Source organism: Parasteatoda tepidariorum, chromosome 2 (genome assembly GCF_982258835.1).
Source record: "Parasteatoda tepidariorum strain Cologne lab strain chromosome 2, Ptep-v5.0, whole genome shotgun sequence".
Classification (NCBI taxonomy): Eukaryota; Metazoa; Arthropoda; class Arachnida; order Araneae; family Theridiidae; genus Parasteatoda; species Parasteatoda tepidariorum.
In genome coordinates, this window is record NC_141756.1 from 110540083 (window position 1) to 110558095 (window position 18013).

At 29.7% G+C, this 18013-nt stretch overlaps 1 protein-coding gene across 2 annotated transcripts in view; it reads left to right on the top strand.

Annotated features, from left to right (window-relative positions):
- Positions 1–17494, top strand: part of LOC107448715 (fatty acid-binding protein) — a 62375-nt gene extending 44881 nt beyond the window's left edge. The window contains exons 1-4 of one of the 2 annotated variants that reach the window (XM_016064015.5): positions 10011–11018; positions 12891–13060; positions 14094–14192; positions 17202–17494. In XM_016064015.5, the coding sequence (XP_015919501.2) occupies positions 10949–11018; positions 12891–13060; positions 14094–14192; positions 17202–17252 (390 nt within the window). In that variant the 5' untranslated portion in view covers positions 10011–10948 and the 3' untranslated portion in view covers positions 17253–17494. Of the gene's footprint in view, positions 1–10010; positions 11019–12890; positions 13061–14093; positions 14193–17201 lie in introns of those variants that run through there. The other variant, XM_087158041.1, reaches the window with a different exon arrangement.
- Positions 17495–18013: the final 519 nt, after the last annotated feature.

An 18013-nucleotide genomic window follows, 5' to 3' on the forward strand; every position in this document is an offset into this window, starting at 1 on the left:
GTTATCATTTATTCTAAGTTGGTGATAAGTGCTTTATATTAAGCAGTCAAAATAGTTCCCCAAAGGAGCTGTCCATTTTGTTCTTAATCACATTCCAGTTGTCGCTACAGCCCCCCGAGGAGTAGAGAGAATCAAGGACGCCGTGTATCCCACAATAACATATCCTTACAGAAAATGCTGCATGTTCATCCAATTGAAAAGATATTTCACAAGAAACAATGAAAATAAATAATAAATATAACTGAAAGATTACTAAACACGTGATTTTAAAATCAAAAGTGCCAAAAGAAAGCTTAGATATTTTAGAGTATTATAACTTAAAATATAAAGCCAAAAGACAATGGTGATAAATTTTGCTTACATACTAAATCCCTAAATAGAGGAACAATGTTTGAAACTACAAAGTAAAAATATCAAAAGATTTTCAAAATAATTTAGAATATGGTAGGCCGCAATGATATCTTTTAAATGGAAGAACGCACTACAAACTCTTTCGTGACATAATAATGTAGGACGAACGAAATCTTCGATTGTCATCTCTAATCCTCTACATTCCTTTGGTAAAGTGGAACTTTTATTAACATTATGAAACCCTAATTAACATATTTTTCAAACAAAATTTTTTATAGTTTTTTCTTAATAATCATTTATTTAAATAATATATGTAATTTTTATGCTTGTATTTAATCAATTATTATGTTCTTTTTTATTAATAAGTATTTTGAAATTTAGATACATTATTTGTCTATGCATACTTTATCCAAAAAAAAGAAGTATAATATTAATATTTTAGCACAAAAACAAAATTCCTTTAATAAAAAATGCTTTATTTAATTTCATGTTTTTATTTTAATTAGCATTATCAAACAAATTCTTAAAAAATGTTTATTTAAAAATTTTTTAGTATGTACTATATAATTTCACAATTATGTATTTTTAAGGCATTTTTTTTGTATCCTAAAGATCAACCGTCCTTAAAAATGTGTTACAAAATTTTTAATATAAAATTAGACTGTACAATTTCAAGATTACTATACCTTATTAATAAATGACTGAATTTTGTAATAATAATTATAATTTTTTTTTTTTTTTTTTTTGTGAGTTTGGCGTGCCTATTTCGCGTGATAAGGGATGAGAGATATTTAATTCGGTGAAATTTACGAGTTCCACTTGGTTATTTTAGCATATTTAAATCCAGAAAAAGTTCCATTTAATATATTAAGGATTAAAACAATGCTATTCTTTTAATTACTTGTTACACATTATTTTATTCCAGTATGTTTTTATTTCTTAATTTGTTATAAATAATTTGTTAAACACAGTGAACAATTTATTTATAAAATATTTAAATTGAAACGTTTGCTGGTATGAAAGATTTCAAAATGTTTTAATGATCATTTTGCTTGAAGTTAAATAACTTTAACTGTGCACTGGGAGCCCTGCATTTGTAATAAAATAAAGTTTCAAGCTATAATCTTGGTTGTTGTTGTTTTTGTTACTGTTGTTGTTGGTGTTATTTACGTCGCACTAGAGATCCACAGCTAAAACTTTGGATTAGAACTATTAAAAAAAGTCAGGGATTGAACAATTATGAAATTATTGTTATTTTTCTATTTTTTAGTGAAAAATGACATTTCGACTACAAAGATATGTTAATATTTACTGTGACTTATAATTTACTCGAAAACTGTCATGTTATTTTTTCTTAAATTACTTGAAAGATTTTTTAATAAGTTGTTACGATTTGTGGCGAGCAGGGTGTGCTGCGACTCGATGCTGAGGGTGTGTGCAGAAGGGTGGTGGAAAGACTACAAAAAAGACCTAGGTATCCAGCTAATGGGACATTAAACTGTCAAATAAGGTAAAATTTATTTAAGAAATATCAAAATTGATCATTATAAAAAATTTAAATATCAATTTTCTTTCTATTAATACCAAAAATTGGAAAAAGAATGATTTAAAAGATATGTTAGCTGAATTTTATAATATAAATTGAACATTTTGCGATTCTTTATTAATTATAAAAAGAGTATTCATTTACGAGTGATATCAGTTGGTTCCAATATTTATCACGTTAATCTACTATAACTAAAAAGAAATTAATAATGATATTATACATTGTCTTAAGCAGGATACTCAAAAGACGTAATTTATTCATTAAAATTTTATTGCTATATTTTTTCATATAAAAATTACTTTTTTTAATAGATAACTATTTTCTTTATGTATATTAACTAATTAAATTTACAAAAAAAAATTTAAAAAGTAGATTTAGATTTTAATTATTGTGTTAGATTACAATCTGCTTTTTTTACATTTTAATAAATTTTTACTTATACCAGAATTTTAAACTATACTTCGCAAAAAAAAATGCTTTAGTGCTTCGTATAAAAAAAGAAAATGTTAAAAATTAGAGAAATAAACAGTTAAAGAAACAAATTTCCAAGTGTAAAATTAAAATTATTTTTTTTTCGGAAAAAAGGAAAAATATTATAATTATCTCGTTGCGTGAGAAATAAATTTCATATCGATTATTCATCGACGTTATCATAAAACATTGATTGTATAAAAAGGCATTTATGGCTTGTTCACCAGGAGTTGACACTTGGCTCCACCTTCTTCAAGCGGTATGCGACGATACTCTTTCCCTATTTTTGGAAGAACGCTGTGAGCAATCCTGAACAAGGTTGTTATTTGGCAATCGTGTGGCAAAAATATTTATTTCTCGAACTTTATATGCATTTTTTAACATTAAATATTTCATATTTTTGATGATATTCAGCGCCATTTTTTATGATATTTCTCTCTTTTGAGTAAATAGTTTGTCCCTTTTGAGACATTTTTCAGGGAAAATAGCAGTTTTTAAATTTAAAATATTCAACTAACTAGAGAATCGAAAGGTATAATAGCAGATGATAAAGCGAAGTAAGTGACTGAAAAAGAATTCACTGTTTGTGTTTGGCGAGCATTAAGTGTTGTCTCAATTTCAAGCGCAGAGATTTTCTCTTCTTACTCCCGCTCTGAAATGAACCCGAGAAAATGGAGCCAAATGCCAACTTCTGGCGACCGAACTATAGTTAATAATTGGACAAAACAAATTCACTGCAGAAGGCAACACCATCCGAATATTTTATTTGAATTTATAATTATTTATGTTTCTGCTACCTATTGGAGAAAATCAGCCGTAAAAATTTTCAAATGGTGAACTCTGATGTCCAACAAGTTTAAGGATGAACCAATTTTGCTTCATCATGACTATTTTATCTTTCACTTTAAGAAATGCCATAATGAACTGCAAAATAAAACTAAATGCCACGAGTTGAATATTCAATTAAAGGATTACTCTTTTTGGTTGAAAAATTTAGAACACCTGTGATTTAAACCATGTAGTGATTATAATCTTGTTTTCTTAGGTATTTTACCAAAGAGTTAAGTTAACCCCACACATCTACGCACCTCTGCACGCCACTGCTGTGGCTAGTGATTTAAATTCTTGAATGGGAATGATTAGAGATCATACTTTTCAGACCGGAAAAATTATAAAAATATTACTTCCAAAATATAGTCAAGTGCATATTTTGGAAACGAATAAAAAGTGATTTTGTATTTCAATGATGGAAAATGAGAGATATTATAAAAAAATTTGCATTAATGATTTTAAATTATGATTAATTATATCTACATTTAAATTAATATTCATGAAAAAAAAATAATTCAGATCATAAAACTTTAGAAATTCTTAAAATACTACCTTTTGCAACCTACGATATTTTATTATTGATATTATCGTGAATAATTTTGAGATAACTAGTCCCACTTACCTCCCTCAACCGGGCAGGAGTGTCGTTGCAGCTCTGGATTAATTGGCGGCTCATAGTACTCGCCATTGGATGTCCGAGATTCAGTAGAGTCAGCTCTCACTTTAAAGTACAACTCAACCTGTAAAATTGGGGGAAACAGACATTTATTCTTTAATATTCTAGCAAACTTAATTTTACGTTCTTGTGAATTACTTATACGCATGTTTGGTGTTATATTCTGCTTCCTGCATCACCCATGTTAATTTGTGGCGAATGATTGGAACACCAATATCCTTCTTATTAACCAACTAGTTGACATTTGTGAATTTTTTTTGTTTGATTTCATTCTCAGAAATATATTTACTAGAATTTATCAATCAAAGTGGACAATTTAAGGTATAAAGTATTATTTTTTTTTTAAATATTTGCATACTTTTTTTTCGAGACATTATTACGTATTTTATAAACAAAAATTATTAAGCAAAAAATGAATAAAATATCTAACTGAATTCTGGGAAGCACATTACAGGGAGTAAAATAATACAAATATATTAACTAAACTTGGAATTGGAATTCATTCGTAATTCTTTTCAATATTGGTGTTCATACCATTAACATTAAATTCCAGAAAAATATAAATATCAGTTTTATTACATGCCTAAAAATACAAAGGATAGCTAAGATAAATATTTTTATTATTTAAAGTAATTGTTATAAATGAATTCTGAACATTAAACAAAAATTTAAAATTAAATTTCAGCGCACCTTTCTCTAAATTGATTATTAAAAATTTATATCACTTGTGTTTTTCAATTAAAATACATTTAAACCAATCCATTCCTTGAAAACAACATATAATTGTTTTTTTTTTTTTTTTTACATGAGAGGAAAAAAAATGCATCTGTGCGTAGAAAATAATTTAATAATTAGCATTGAAAAAAATTTTATTTTAGTGCCCTTTAATTTTAAAAAAATTATAAAGTTTTAAAAGATGAATGAAATGAGGAATTCAAAGGTATAAGAACAATATCTCATTTAATAAAAGGAAAACCGTGAAAATCTTTTACTAGCAAAAATTTTTTTAAAAAGTAGTGTAAACCAAGCATGTATATATATATATATCCTGTCGTTAACGCTCTGCGTTTTGATTAAATTATTTAGCTTACCTTATTAACAAGGTTGAAATTGTCATTCCACCAGTCCACCATTATAGGGGGATGGTAATCCAGAGTTGTGCCATCTAAACTCTCGTAGAGCTCTTCATCGCTTGAACTATCAAAATCAGCGACCCATCCGGGATCGTGTTCCTCATTCTCGATGCTAGTAAACTCAAATGGAGTCGAACCGAATTCTTTTGGCATTTCTTTTTCACCAAAATCTGCCACCCAACCTGGATCAGATTCTTCCTGTTCAGAGATGCCAGAAGACTCCTCCGCTGGTTTCAAAAGAATACCACCAGTCGACTCCAACTTACCGTACTTCTTGGGCTTTCCCAAGATTCGCCTCCTGAAAAGAGAAGATAATTTTTTTTAAAATACTAAATAAAGTGTTACAGTTTTTTATTCAATGGCATTTAGCACTTAATTATAATGCTTTGAAACCTCAAAGTGATTTGTCCATTCGAATAATTATTTTAACCCTAATTCGAATAAGTTAAATGCGAACGGAATTAGGTTAATCGGATCCATTAGTACGAATCTATTGATTCACTGTAATGACTTAATGCACTTAATCGGTACGTGGAATCAATTTAATCCATTCCTTTTTATTCTTTTTGAAACAGTTTCAATGATGTTATTGATTCAGTTCTTATAATTTGTATACAACTTATTCCAATCAGCTGATCTTTGAATATTTATCAGTTGTATAACCTTTGTTTAAAGAGTATCGCCAAATTCAATCAATAACAATTACAAAAGTTGTCATTAAAATCTACATTATGAAAAAAGTAAAAGAAAATATATATATATATAAAAGATAATCGTAAAAGCTACTAGAACGTAAAAATACCGGACTTGAACATTGTTTCTAGTTTTAGTTATCTTAAATTAAATAATACTTTTGTTTAAATGCAACTCGTAAGAAATATTTTTATTTGATACGCATCTCTAAATTTTATTTAACTTAATGAGAAACAAGGAAATTAGTGAATTCGTCTTCCTCTTATCTGCAACTACTTCATAATAATAATACTAGTTTTGTGCTTTCCTACTCGATATTGTGATATTCTATATTTTATTATCTTGATTTATTTTATCATCTCAAAATGTTATTCTAACTGGCTTCTATAGGGTATTATTAATTTTTCTGCTTCTTACAAAAATTACAAATTCTTGAATTATCATTTTAATGAAACTCTAATTGAATTCATGCTGTTAACTAGATTTCATTTTTGATGGTATTTGTTAATGAATTTGAAATTTTCAACTCACACACAAAATAAACCACTTTCTACAGTTCGCTGATAGAAATCATGAACGAATAGTATGTAGGGACATTCGTTTCTGACAACATCGCAACCCATTGTTTGAAGTTTCTTTTTCCCCTTATGACAGAAGCGCTCACCAAGTCAGTATATGATAAGGATTCAAAAAGTAGATTCTCAATAAGTAATAGGACTGTCGGTTTATTTTCTATTAATGTTACGATAATATGTATAATTTTAAAGTTAAATGCTATTATATGCCTAATGAATAATTTTGATTTAAAAAAATGTCGAATCAAGATGGGATCTCGTGTATTCATGATACGCAAAACCAATAATATCAACATTATATTCATATATAAAAAGTCATATATATGAAAGTGTTACGAATTTCTAAATATCTATGTAATTTCGTAAATATTCTTTTGTCATGAGGCTAAATATATCAGACGGACCCTAAAAAAATAGTTTAATTCGAAAAATTACTAGGAATAAGTCATGTTATTCATACTCCATTTAGCGACAAAATGGTAGTTTTGGAAATTTCGAGTTTCAAAGGCTAATATTTACGAAGTTATACGAGAAATGTCAAGAATCATATCGAAATCTCGGGAGTTTCCTCCACAAGCCTATTCAAATAGAAGTGATGATGCTTATCGACGGTCTGTTTTGGAGCTTTTTGCAATTCGCAGCTTATAGCTTGCTTATTAAATAGAAGTGTGCCAAGCAGAATAGAGTAGAATTGGAAAGGGTACTTAGTCTGCTTGTGACTCCAATAGTGTTTTATTTGCGAGTCTCTGGTGATTTTATTGAACCATCTCAGGTCTTAAAAACCGTGATTTGTTGTGAACTAGAACTTTAATTTGAGCTGTAATTAAGGGCTAGAAATAGCTGTATTTTCTGGAAAATTCTGCCAATAAATATTTGAAGTTTTAAAGACGGCATTAGCTTAAAGACTACTTTAAATAAAACACGTATCTCCAATCGAAACGAACTCATGTGGCCGTTACAATAGTATATGACTTCTGTTTACTCTGCTGTTCTAGTAAATGATTTAAAAAAATTGGTGGTCTCACCAAGAAAAAGTATTTAAACAAAACATTTGAACTTAATTTTGAATATATTTCAAAAATTTTTTTTTAATAAAATGGAAATAGAGAATTAAAGCACAAAACCGCTTCAGGGAGCCGTGAAGATAATCCGAGGTCTAATTATATTCACGAATTATATTAGTTCATTGAAAAGCATAAATATATTTACTTAGCACAATATGATGATCGAATATATGAACTGTGTTTTGACAACTGCTTTTCTTATAATCAAATCGTACTAATTTTAATATCACGATGTATTGTAAAGAATATGAGAGTTTAGATGTTTGTTGCTGATTATATATTTGCAAGTCAATAAATGTGGAAATTTATGCTGCTGCTTACCAATTAAATATTTTTTTTTTATTAAAGGACTATTTAAGTTTAAGAGTAATGTGTAACGTAATATTTTTTCTTCTTCTTTCTTTTGGGGAAACTATTTTATTGCTAAGGCTGCTACTCACATGCTTTTACAAAATACTTGAATTAACATTGATTTATCAAACTCTGCATCAGTGTTTCTGAATCCAATTTATTCGAAAAATCGGTAAAATATTTTAGAGTTTTATTAAGTTCTGTAAGAGCTGTATTAAGTTCACAATCGTGGTCGCTCCCTGTGTTGCATTCCAGTTAACATGTCTTATATACTAGTGAATTGTAGTTGTAATTCTGTAGTGGTAGATACGCTACAAGATCATTGATCTGTTTGAGGTTTCAAGCCTGTGATTTGTTGTGTACTAGACTAATTTGAGCAGTAATTGAATGCTAGAAATAGCTGTATTTTCTGGAAGTTTTTGCTAATAAATTTTTAGAGTCTTAAGAACTGTTTTATTCATCTCCATTGAAACGAACTCCTGTGTAAGATACTTTTATATGACTTTTGTTTATTTGGTTGTTCTAGTGAATGATACAAAACTTGGCAATCTAACAAAATATATTTGAACAAAAAATTTAACTTAATTTTGCAAATATTGTTTAAATGTTTTTTTTTTATAAAATGTCAATAAAAGATTAGAAATAAATAGCTTATAATTAGAGTTCTTTTTTTCAAAGCACAATACCACTTTAAGGGAGCCGTAAACAAACTCTGATGTCCGATTTCTTCACGAATTGTTAGTTTATTTTAAAAGCAAAAATATTTTCAGTAGCATACCACATTTAAGAAAAATATGTCAGCAATTTTAAACATTTATCGTCACTTAGACTCACTTTAATACCATTTGTGCCAATAATAGTTTAAAAATTATTGTACGAATTGAATAGGAGTAGTGCTGATCTTATTAATCCAAGTGGTGTACTCAGTAAAAAAAGAAATTTCTAAAATAAGAACTAAATAAATACTAATAAATATAGAGTATTTTCAAAATGTTATAAATGTTCTTATACATTAGCGATTCTTTATCTACAGTCCATTTAGTGGGACGCAAACAAAACGCAGCAATCATTGACTCTAGTGATGCTTAATTAATTATGAGAATAAAAACTGCTGGTAATGCGATAAAAATTATCTTGTATAAGTTGTGTTGTAATACATTTTTACGGCCTTCATGAGTACTGGAATTTGAAATTGTTTTGACACTTTAATGGTCGCATAAGTTTGAAGAAAACTGTCATAAAAGAGCCTATTTTTATTCAGAAGAATTATATAAAAATAAGTGTATTCACACAACAAGTGTATACACATGTATTCATTTTTAATTTTTGGGTCATTTTTTTAGCTTACATGTTTGATAAGTGCTGACATCTAGTTTAAAATAAACTGTCTCTAAACACATTACTAATTGTCTGATACTGTCATCTAGTGCACAGTTTGAGAAATAAATATGATTTCGTTCATAAGAAATAAATTGGTTTCATTTTTTGGGGCTTTAATTTCGAACAATTTATCCCAGAAATATCTTATTTTATTTTATAGCCGTCGTTGAACAGCCAACCCAATTTTTTGAATTTACAACTACTACTACTGTTCCACTCCGTAGAACCCAATCAAGAAAAATTGTAAGATTAAGATCAAAAGAGCATGCTGGTCACTAGATATTCAGTGTATTATTTCAGATTCAGGAAAGTTATCCACAAGATGAGATGTATGTGGTTTGACTTTATTCTGTATTAAAAGAAAGAAATTACCTATGGCTTGCAACGTAAGATACGACATGGGATCTTAGAAAAGGATATTTATATATATATATATATATATATATATATATATATATATATATATATATATATATATATATATATATATATATATATATATATATATAATCATTACCAGATTCATTTAATCTAATTCAAATAATTACTTATGAAGATCGGAAATCGATAGATACTGTTCTATACAAATCAAATTCATAATAATAAGAATAATAATTTTGTTTTGATGAAAATAAATTTTCTTTTTAATTCTCATAAGATAATTTAACAAATTTACGGTTGCATTGCTTTATTTATTTTTTAATAAATGTGTCATATCTATATAAAGCATTTTTAATTATAACTATTTTAAAATAATAATAATAAACTAATAAAATTCAAAGAGGTATAGTTTTGAATTCGTTCTATTAAATCATATATTTAAGTATTAAAAAAATGCTAAAATAAGCCTTTATACTTCAGTTATAATAGAACCAGTCGCTTCAAACTAGTAACTAGGGTTGAATTAGTAAATATCGTTCTTTCGGTTTTAATTAACTCATGTTCGGAAAACCGAAACTAAACAAAACCGAAATTTAAGTTTATAATTGCTCGTAATAGAGTGCCTGTATTGAATAAGAGTCACTCTAATCTGAATGATCTCTGATTTAAAATTTTCAATAAACTACGAGTCTTTAAGCAATATACACAATAATATGCTGGTTTTCAGAAATAAAAAAAAATTAGAATTTAAATTAAATTGCTTTTTAATAATCAACATTGATTACGCGCAAATGCTTAGGTAAGGCGGGGATGTAAAGAAATAAATATAATTAAGGATGCGAGTGCCACTTTTTGTGCATAAAACCGGGCTGTCATTAGCGTGTTGCTTTTCAACCCCCTCCCTTCGGGAAAAGTGATATGTCCTTATCTCCCATATTAGTCCCTGATTTTTGAACACATGATTTTCTGGCAGAAATTTTTGCAAACGATTTGGAACACACTTCTTAATGACTATTTACTAGTAGAGCATTTCTGATATCGATATAAAAACATTTCTTAAAAGTAAACAAATAAATAAAACACATTTCTCTTCAAAAAATTTGCGGATGAAAATAGCTCAAATCACATTTAAATTCTTCCCTGTCATTTGAAATAATTTAATGCTGAATCACTAATATTTAAAATAATTTAGTGCTGAATCACTGACATTTGAAATAATTTAATGCTGAAATGTATTTACTCAGATACCTAAATTATTATTTTTTTTTTTTGTTAAAATGTTATTACAGTGCTAAAAATTGTTTTCGCAAGTTCCGCAAGTAGTACGCTTTCAAAAACCAGTTGCTTAATTCATATCTTCCTGATGCCGATCCTGTTTATGGTTAGGATCTTTAAGGATTAAGTCTTAGTACGTGAAAATCTTCCTACCACCATCTCATTGCTAAACTAAGTTTTTGTTTGAAACTTTTTGTCAAACGATAATTCTAATTTCCAAAATGGTTGATATCCAAGGAACCTACAAGTTGGTCTCCAGTGAAAATTTTGGAGAATTTTTGACGGAAATTGGTAATTTTTATTTCTAAATTTTTAATTTCGTTTTTCATTTATACTTTTTCTACTATACTTTTTTAGTTTTTATACTTTTTTTCATTTCATTCCTTTAACTCCAAAAATTTATACTTTTTTTAAATGACAAGTAATTCGGAAATAAATTAAAATTTATTTTTAAAAAATATTTTTAGTTATTGTAAAACATGAATTTCTATATATTATACATACTTTTCGAAACTATTAATTGGAAGTTTCAGTTCACGTGAAATATTTCAATAAACCAAACATGCTATCCATTTTCCTATTATTTTTCTTTAATATTCAATGACTTATGTTTTTCGAGGTACACCCAAGAACTATTCAAGAATTATTATGAATTTTATTTGAATATAAGTTAATTAATACAAAATATAACGTAAATTGGGGGTTATTCATTCGATTATGAGAGTTCATTTTTGGGGGCTGAAAGAGTATTTTCTTGTTAAATTTTTAATTCCTTCAATGAAGATAAGTAAAGAGTCTCACTTTGATACTTGGAACGTATTTATTATTTTACACATATAAATACAAACAAAAAAGTGCAATGTTTTCCGATTTTACATATAATATTATTACAAATGATTAATGCAAGTAAAAATTATTTTTAAATAGAAAATTCCTTCTTATACGTGACTAATTCTCATAAACAAAAATTGTTTTTCAAAAAATAACTTTTCCCAACTGAAAAATATTTTAAAATTTGTTGAGTAATATTTTGCGATAGTTTGCTTTTACCGATTCATTTGTAAGTTTTAGAAATTTCAAACTGATGTCCAATATAATGGTCACAAGGTCGTAAGCTGATATTGTAATTGAAAATGAACACCACTAAAATAAAAATTAACATAACTCTAATTATAGGACATTTTTTTATCATAAATTAACTGAACAATTTCATAAATGCTTCTTGAAAAAAATCATTGAAATCTCTTTATTTAAAAAAAAAATTATTTATAATAAACAAATATTATAGAAAATTTTCTGCTAATTCTAAATAAAAAATGTTTAGTACAAAGAAAAGGAATATATAAGTTTATTCTAGTAGTTCTATTTAATACCGTTAGAAACCATAATTGTGTTCAAAGCATTTAAATGGTAAGTTGAACCATATTGTAATCAGAGCCTGACTAAGGCAGGAGCATACAGGGCAGTTGCCCCGGACCCCCACATCAGAGGGGGCCTCCAAATTTAATAGAAAGTTTATTTTGCGTTTCCTTCTTTAATGAACTTTTTTTAAACAAAATAACATTGCAGTGTAAAATCTGTCAGTTTTATGTTAGCTTCTTCATTAATCTATCGTATAAAATGAACACAATCTATATTTCGTAAATCAATGGCTTTCTTGGGTGGAATTCAGCTAAATTTTCGCAATTACGATGGACAAATTTGGCCTATCAAAATTCTGTATTTCTACATATCGCAAAATATGATATATTTACAAAAATACAGGTTTCCGATTGGCCTAATTGAGCCATCGTAATTCCTTAAATTCAGCTGAATTCTACCCTAATGTCAACAAGCATATGAAGTTTTCGCAGCTAGATGACAAAGTTAACAATCAGAAAACTGTTTCCGGCATGATGGACATATAATTGCCAGAAAATCAATATAATGGACAGAACGATATTTCGTCTGACCATTGGAGGGGGAGGAAGCTATTTTAGTCAATTTTTGCGTTATTTATAATGAGGTGGAAAATTTAAATATCTCCCTAAAGTTCGGTTCTTCATTACTGAAGTAGTGAAGCAGAGAAGTTTTTGCCCCGGGCCCCAATTAGGCTAAGTCGGGCCCTGATTGTAATACTTCTTAAACTTGATATTGGGATAATCACAACTTATTTATCTGCAGGCCTTGACCTTGAGGATCGCAAGCTGGCCGAATCAGCACCCACACTTGTGGAGATCAAGGTCGAGGGGGATGAATACTCCATCAACACCATTTTCTACAAAAACAAGGAAATTAAATTCAAGCTTGGCCAGGAGTTTGAAGAAAAGAGATTCAATGGTGACACAGCCAAGGTTAGAATAAGTTTTACAACCATTTTTTTCTTTCTTTTTCAGTGATGAATTAAAAACACTTTGAATTGCAAACAATTGAGCAGGAATTTTAATAATCAAAAATGTAGATAAATGCAACGGTTAGGTTTGAATTTTACCCCAATAATATCGGGAACTAAGTTCGTAAAACCAAATTTTTGTCATCCAAACACCATTTTAAGGGTAATTATAAACCAAACTGAACCAATGGTTTTTCCCTTGCTGCTTCCATCAGATGATCCTGCTTATTCTCTTAATGTGTCAAACAGTATGTAACAGTACCTGGTTATTCCCCTAATGTGTCAAACGGTATGTAAGAGTACTTGGTCATTCCCTTAATACGTCAAACAGTATCTCCTTAATGCATCAAATTCAGTCCTGACTTGAAAAATGAACAAACTATTTTGTCAAATGCAACAGGGTAAGTTTTGAAGCAAAACATTTGCGTGTAAGTTATCTGGCATTTTTAATCCGAGGATAAAGCCTTCTCTAAGTTTATTCTCTCTTAATCAAATCTTGATACATCATATTTAAAAGAAAGCCGTTGGAATTAACCTAGTCCTAAAGGACAGGCAGAAGGAGAAAGACATGCTACCCACGAGCTCCGAGATTCTACTTACTAAAGATACCAGTGTACATGTTTCTGGCAGCTGACGTCAGAGAGGCTTGTTATATATGAAACTAGAGCCCCTGAATTAGACAGGCCGACTCATCATCTATTTTTGCTCCAAAGAGCTAACATAAGCACAATACTAACATAACGTTAACTTGTGAACTTTTTTGCTCCAATATTGCTTGATAAGTCAGCTCTGATAGTATAGGAGCCTTATCATATATAATACTGTTGGTCGTGAAGGGATAATACGTATATGTGATCAATGTCCTGAAAGGGTTAATTGGCACGAAAGGAATAAGTGATGATGTGAACACGAGGAAATAAGACTTTTCAAAATTATTTGAAATAATTGTTAACTGAATTCTTCCCTTGCCTCACTAAAGAATGTTTTTCTTACAGACGGTGGTTACACGTGAAGGAAACAAACTTATCCAAATTAAGCATGGGGATAAAATAGTAAAAAAAGTCAGCGAATTTTCTGGAGATACCATGACAGTCGTAAGTTATGTCGTTCATCAACAGTTAAAGAAACTAGTTTTTTTTCGAGTTGAACTCTGGTCCCCATAACTGATAAGTACAAATTTTAATATCATAATGTATTGTCAAAAAATATAGATATTTTTCATATGTAGCTAATTTATGTATTTGTTTTTTTTTTTTTTTTTTTTTTTTGCATTACCCCAAAAAACTTTATCACTGTATTAATAATTACTACGATATTATTGTCATATTCGATAGTCGTAACTATCAAAAGTGATCACAATATTGTTAGATGTGATGTACCTATGTGTATTATCGGCAGCCAGTCATTTGTGTTAGTCAGAATCTGGCGTTGCTTATGTGTTGGTGAGCTTGGCTTCATGGGTCCTATAACCGATAAGTACCGATTTTTAATCATTTTTTAAGCATTTGACATTTAGAATTAAATGTGATTAGATCGTCATTTTTTTATTATCTACGTTGAACAGCCGACTTAATTTTTGCGTTTGCGACTGCTGATTTTCAATTCCGTAGCCTTGTAATTTTGAGCCCAATCCAGAGGACAAGGGAACTCCTGGATCAAGTATTGGGAGAAATTTGCCTTCGGGGAGGACTTTTTGACGGAACTAACCCGCATTTACGTTACATGGAGAGGAAGACCACGGTAACCTCCCACGGTTAGCCTGACAGCAAGGGATCTCTAACAACACCTCCTAGAAGAAGGAAGGCCTCAGCACGGATCAATTTAGTAGTCCGATGTGACGAAGTTAACTGCGCAGTAGATGAAAAATAAGAAAGATGTCATTACGTTCGGGGTACTAAGCTGCGCAGTGGTTGAAATACGAAATATCTCATTACGTTTGGACTACTAAAGGATATTTATGGTAACCCGTGCTGAAGCCTGCTCTTTTCTAGGAGATGTTGACTCTAACCCATGATCCGTCTACCACTGAGGATATTTCACGTCAGCACTGTGGTAGGTGCAAGCCGGATGCGGAATTCGTATCGACCAGCCATCGCCGGAACCGGTTCACCTCATTGAAAGGTAAACTCTCTATCCCCTGAACCATCGCGGCTCTAGATCGTCATCTTGTAGTTTGAGAATTCTAAGTATTCACAAATCAATAATGGGGGAAATCGGTTCTCGCAGAGAGTTATTACTCAGTAAAGATGGGCCGTGCTTGGGAAATAGACGACAAACAATAAAAAGTTTTGTGAAGAAAGTACGGGATGAAACTAGTGAAGCAGTATTGGTTGGGGAGGGATTATGAGGAAAAAACAGTTCTTGTCCAACTTGATTTTCAAATTATTATTTTTTTTCAGCATTGAAAATTGTAAATTTTGATTTGAAATTTCAAAGCGAATTAAGCAATTGCTTGTGATGATGGTGCATATCAAATTTTTCGGATTACAATCTTATGCTTGCTAATAAAAATTCTAGAGCCTTGAAATTGTTTTTTTTTTTTTTCCTTCTCAGAATCAGCTTTAATGGACATGCACCATTTCACACCCCCTTGACCTTCGTTTATTAATTAAATATAATGTACTGAATATAACAGTTATTGTCTTAATTGTAACGTAGGAGGAAGCTACCGCCAAATACACTCGCCAAGCGAATCCAAACACAAAAGGATAATTAAGAAGGAAAAATGGAAAACATATTTTATGATTACTTTTAACATTTTTCATTTCAAATATATAATGCCATTTTCGTCTTCGCAGCAAACGAAAAGTACTGACGGTTATTTAGAACTAAGAGAAGAATTTAAAATTAAGTGAAATAACAATATAAAAACAAAAAGTTCAAAATATGCAAGCTTATCAGTAAGTTAATGTGTAATAGTAAAATACAGGGGGGGGGGGAGGCATACGATGTTCACTATTCAAAATTATATTATAATTTCTCATTAATACGAACGTATGTATTATTTGAAACTGCTAAAACAATACAGAACAAAACATCTACGAAGGCGAGATAAGCGTTCTTCGATTGTAAACAGAAGATGGAGGTTTGGAACTCGTCTGCCTGGTTTAAACATACCTCAGAGTAGGTTTAACTTAGACAAGGCTGAACTAGATCTTTAGAAATGGGTCTTTCCTTAAACTTCGTTTTTGCAATTGGCGATCGAAATGGGCTACAGGCGACGTAGAGCAAAACTCACTACCTAAGGCTAGAGCCCCTGAATTAGACTGATAGTATAGGAGCCTTACCTATGGCAACACTTCGCATGCTTTCTTCATTAACGTGTGGAGAGTGATCGAAAGAAATACGTTGATTCTGTCTTGATTTTCATATAGATTAAAATCTTTTAAAACGGGAAACTATTTGGAACTGAAAACTACATTAAACATAGTTCTAAATAGAAAGCACCATGGGAATTTAAAAAAAATATATTTATTAATTAAAAACGAAAAATATTAAGCAAAGGAAGTAGTAGTATCGTAGTACATTCCTATACAACTGAAAAGAGGAGAGGGATGATCCTAAGGCATGGAACCCGTCTTATCCCTAGATAGCATATTCGAGCGTTGTAATCATCACCTATGCAGCTTGGTTTAACTTTGCGGCTTAGACCAGGTTTAAATTTAAACTTTGTTATGACACTTCAGCCTTTGAGATTTGTGCTGTCATACAGCTCGAGGCAAAATTTGCACATTTTATCTGGAATGACGAAAAATTCTCCTTGTTTTAAATTCTATATCAAATCTGTTCAACTGCTCTCGTACTTGATCAGTTATAAGTTTTGAATTGAAATTTTTCTTTGATATATTAGGTAAGTTTGTTTTAAAACTGTGAGAAATCATTGTTGATCAATGTTGATCATTATAACTTGGAGTAAACCTGTTTGTATTAAGTTTAAACTATATTTGTTCTAAGCTAGTAAATAAGAAATAAAACTGCTGATTTTTAGTTCGTAAAATTAGCATAAAGTACTGCTTGTTTTAAGTTAGTAAATTTGGTATTTTGAACTCGGCCTGTTCTAAATTTGTACATAGTCTAAAATTACGCTTGTCATTTTTTTACAGACATGTGAAGTTGGCAGTGTTGTTTCCACAAGAGTCTTCAAACGACAGTAAGTGCATGTCGTTCAGTCGTCATCTCATCGGTATCTGGACACATATTTCACCGGTCAAGTGCCACCCCACAGCATACGATTCCAATATAAAATAGAAATGTTTTAATTTTCCGATATTTTGTGTAACGGTGAACTAATTGTGTCGATTCTAAAGATGCTCACGCATTTTAAAAATGTCTGTACACAAACGAAATAACATCTGAATTGTTTTTTTAATGTCTAATAAAATATTGAAATCATAAATTGTTACGTCATTTCGTTAGAAACCACTGAACAAAAAAAAGAGTCATGATAATTTACAAAAGTATGACCTGATTAAGAGCTTCATTCGCTGAAACCTCAGAACTTCACATTCAAATTTACATATTTTCGTAAGTGATATAACAGAGCAGATAGAAATTGAAATATTAATCTTAAATGAAATGGGACGTTTTGTTCTACTCTTTTAATGTATTAAAAAAACTTTTAAGTAAGCTTTTAATGTATCGAAAAAGCGTTTAAGTGAATTTTTTTCTGCCTACTTTTTCTAAAAACATCATACATCGTGATGTTTATTTTTAAATAAAAATAGAAAAAAAAATGTACCACTCTGAATAATTTTTGATCTAATGATCGGATCTTCACATTCTAGAATTCAATTTTAATGTCTCGAGGTGGTAACCTCAAATATGCTAATTAATAACCCAAGTAGCACCTAATATTAGGTCACATCAGAAAATCTAACTTTATCTTGCACAACTTCTAATATTAGAAAGATACAGA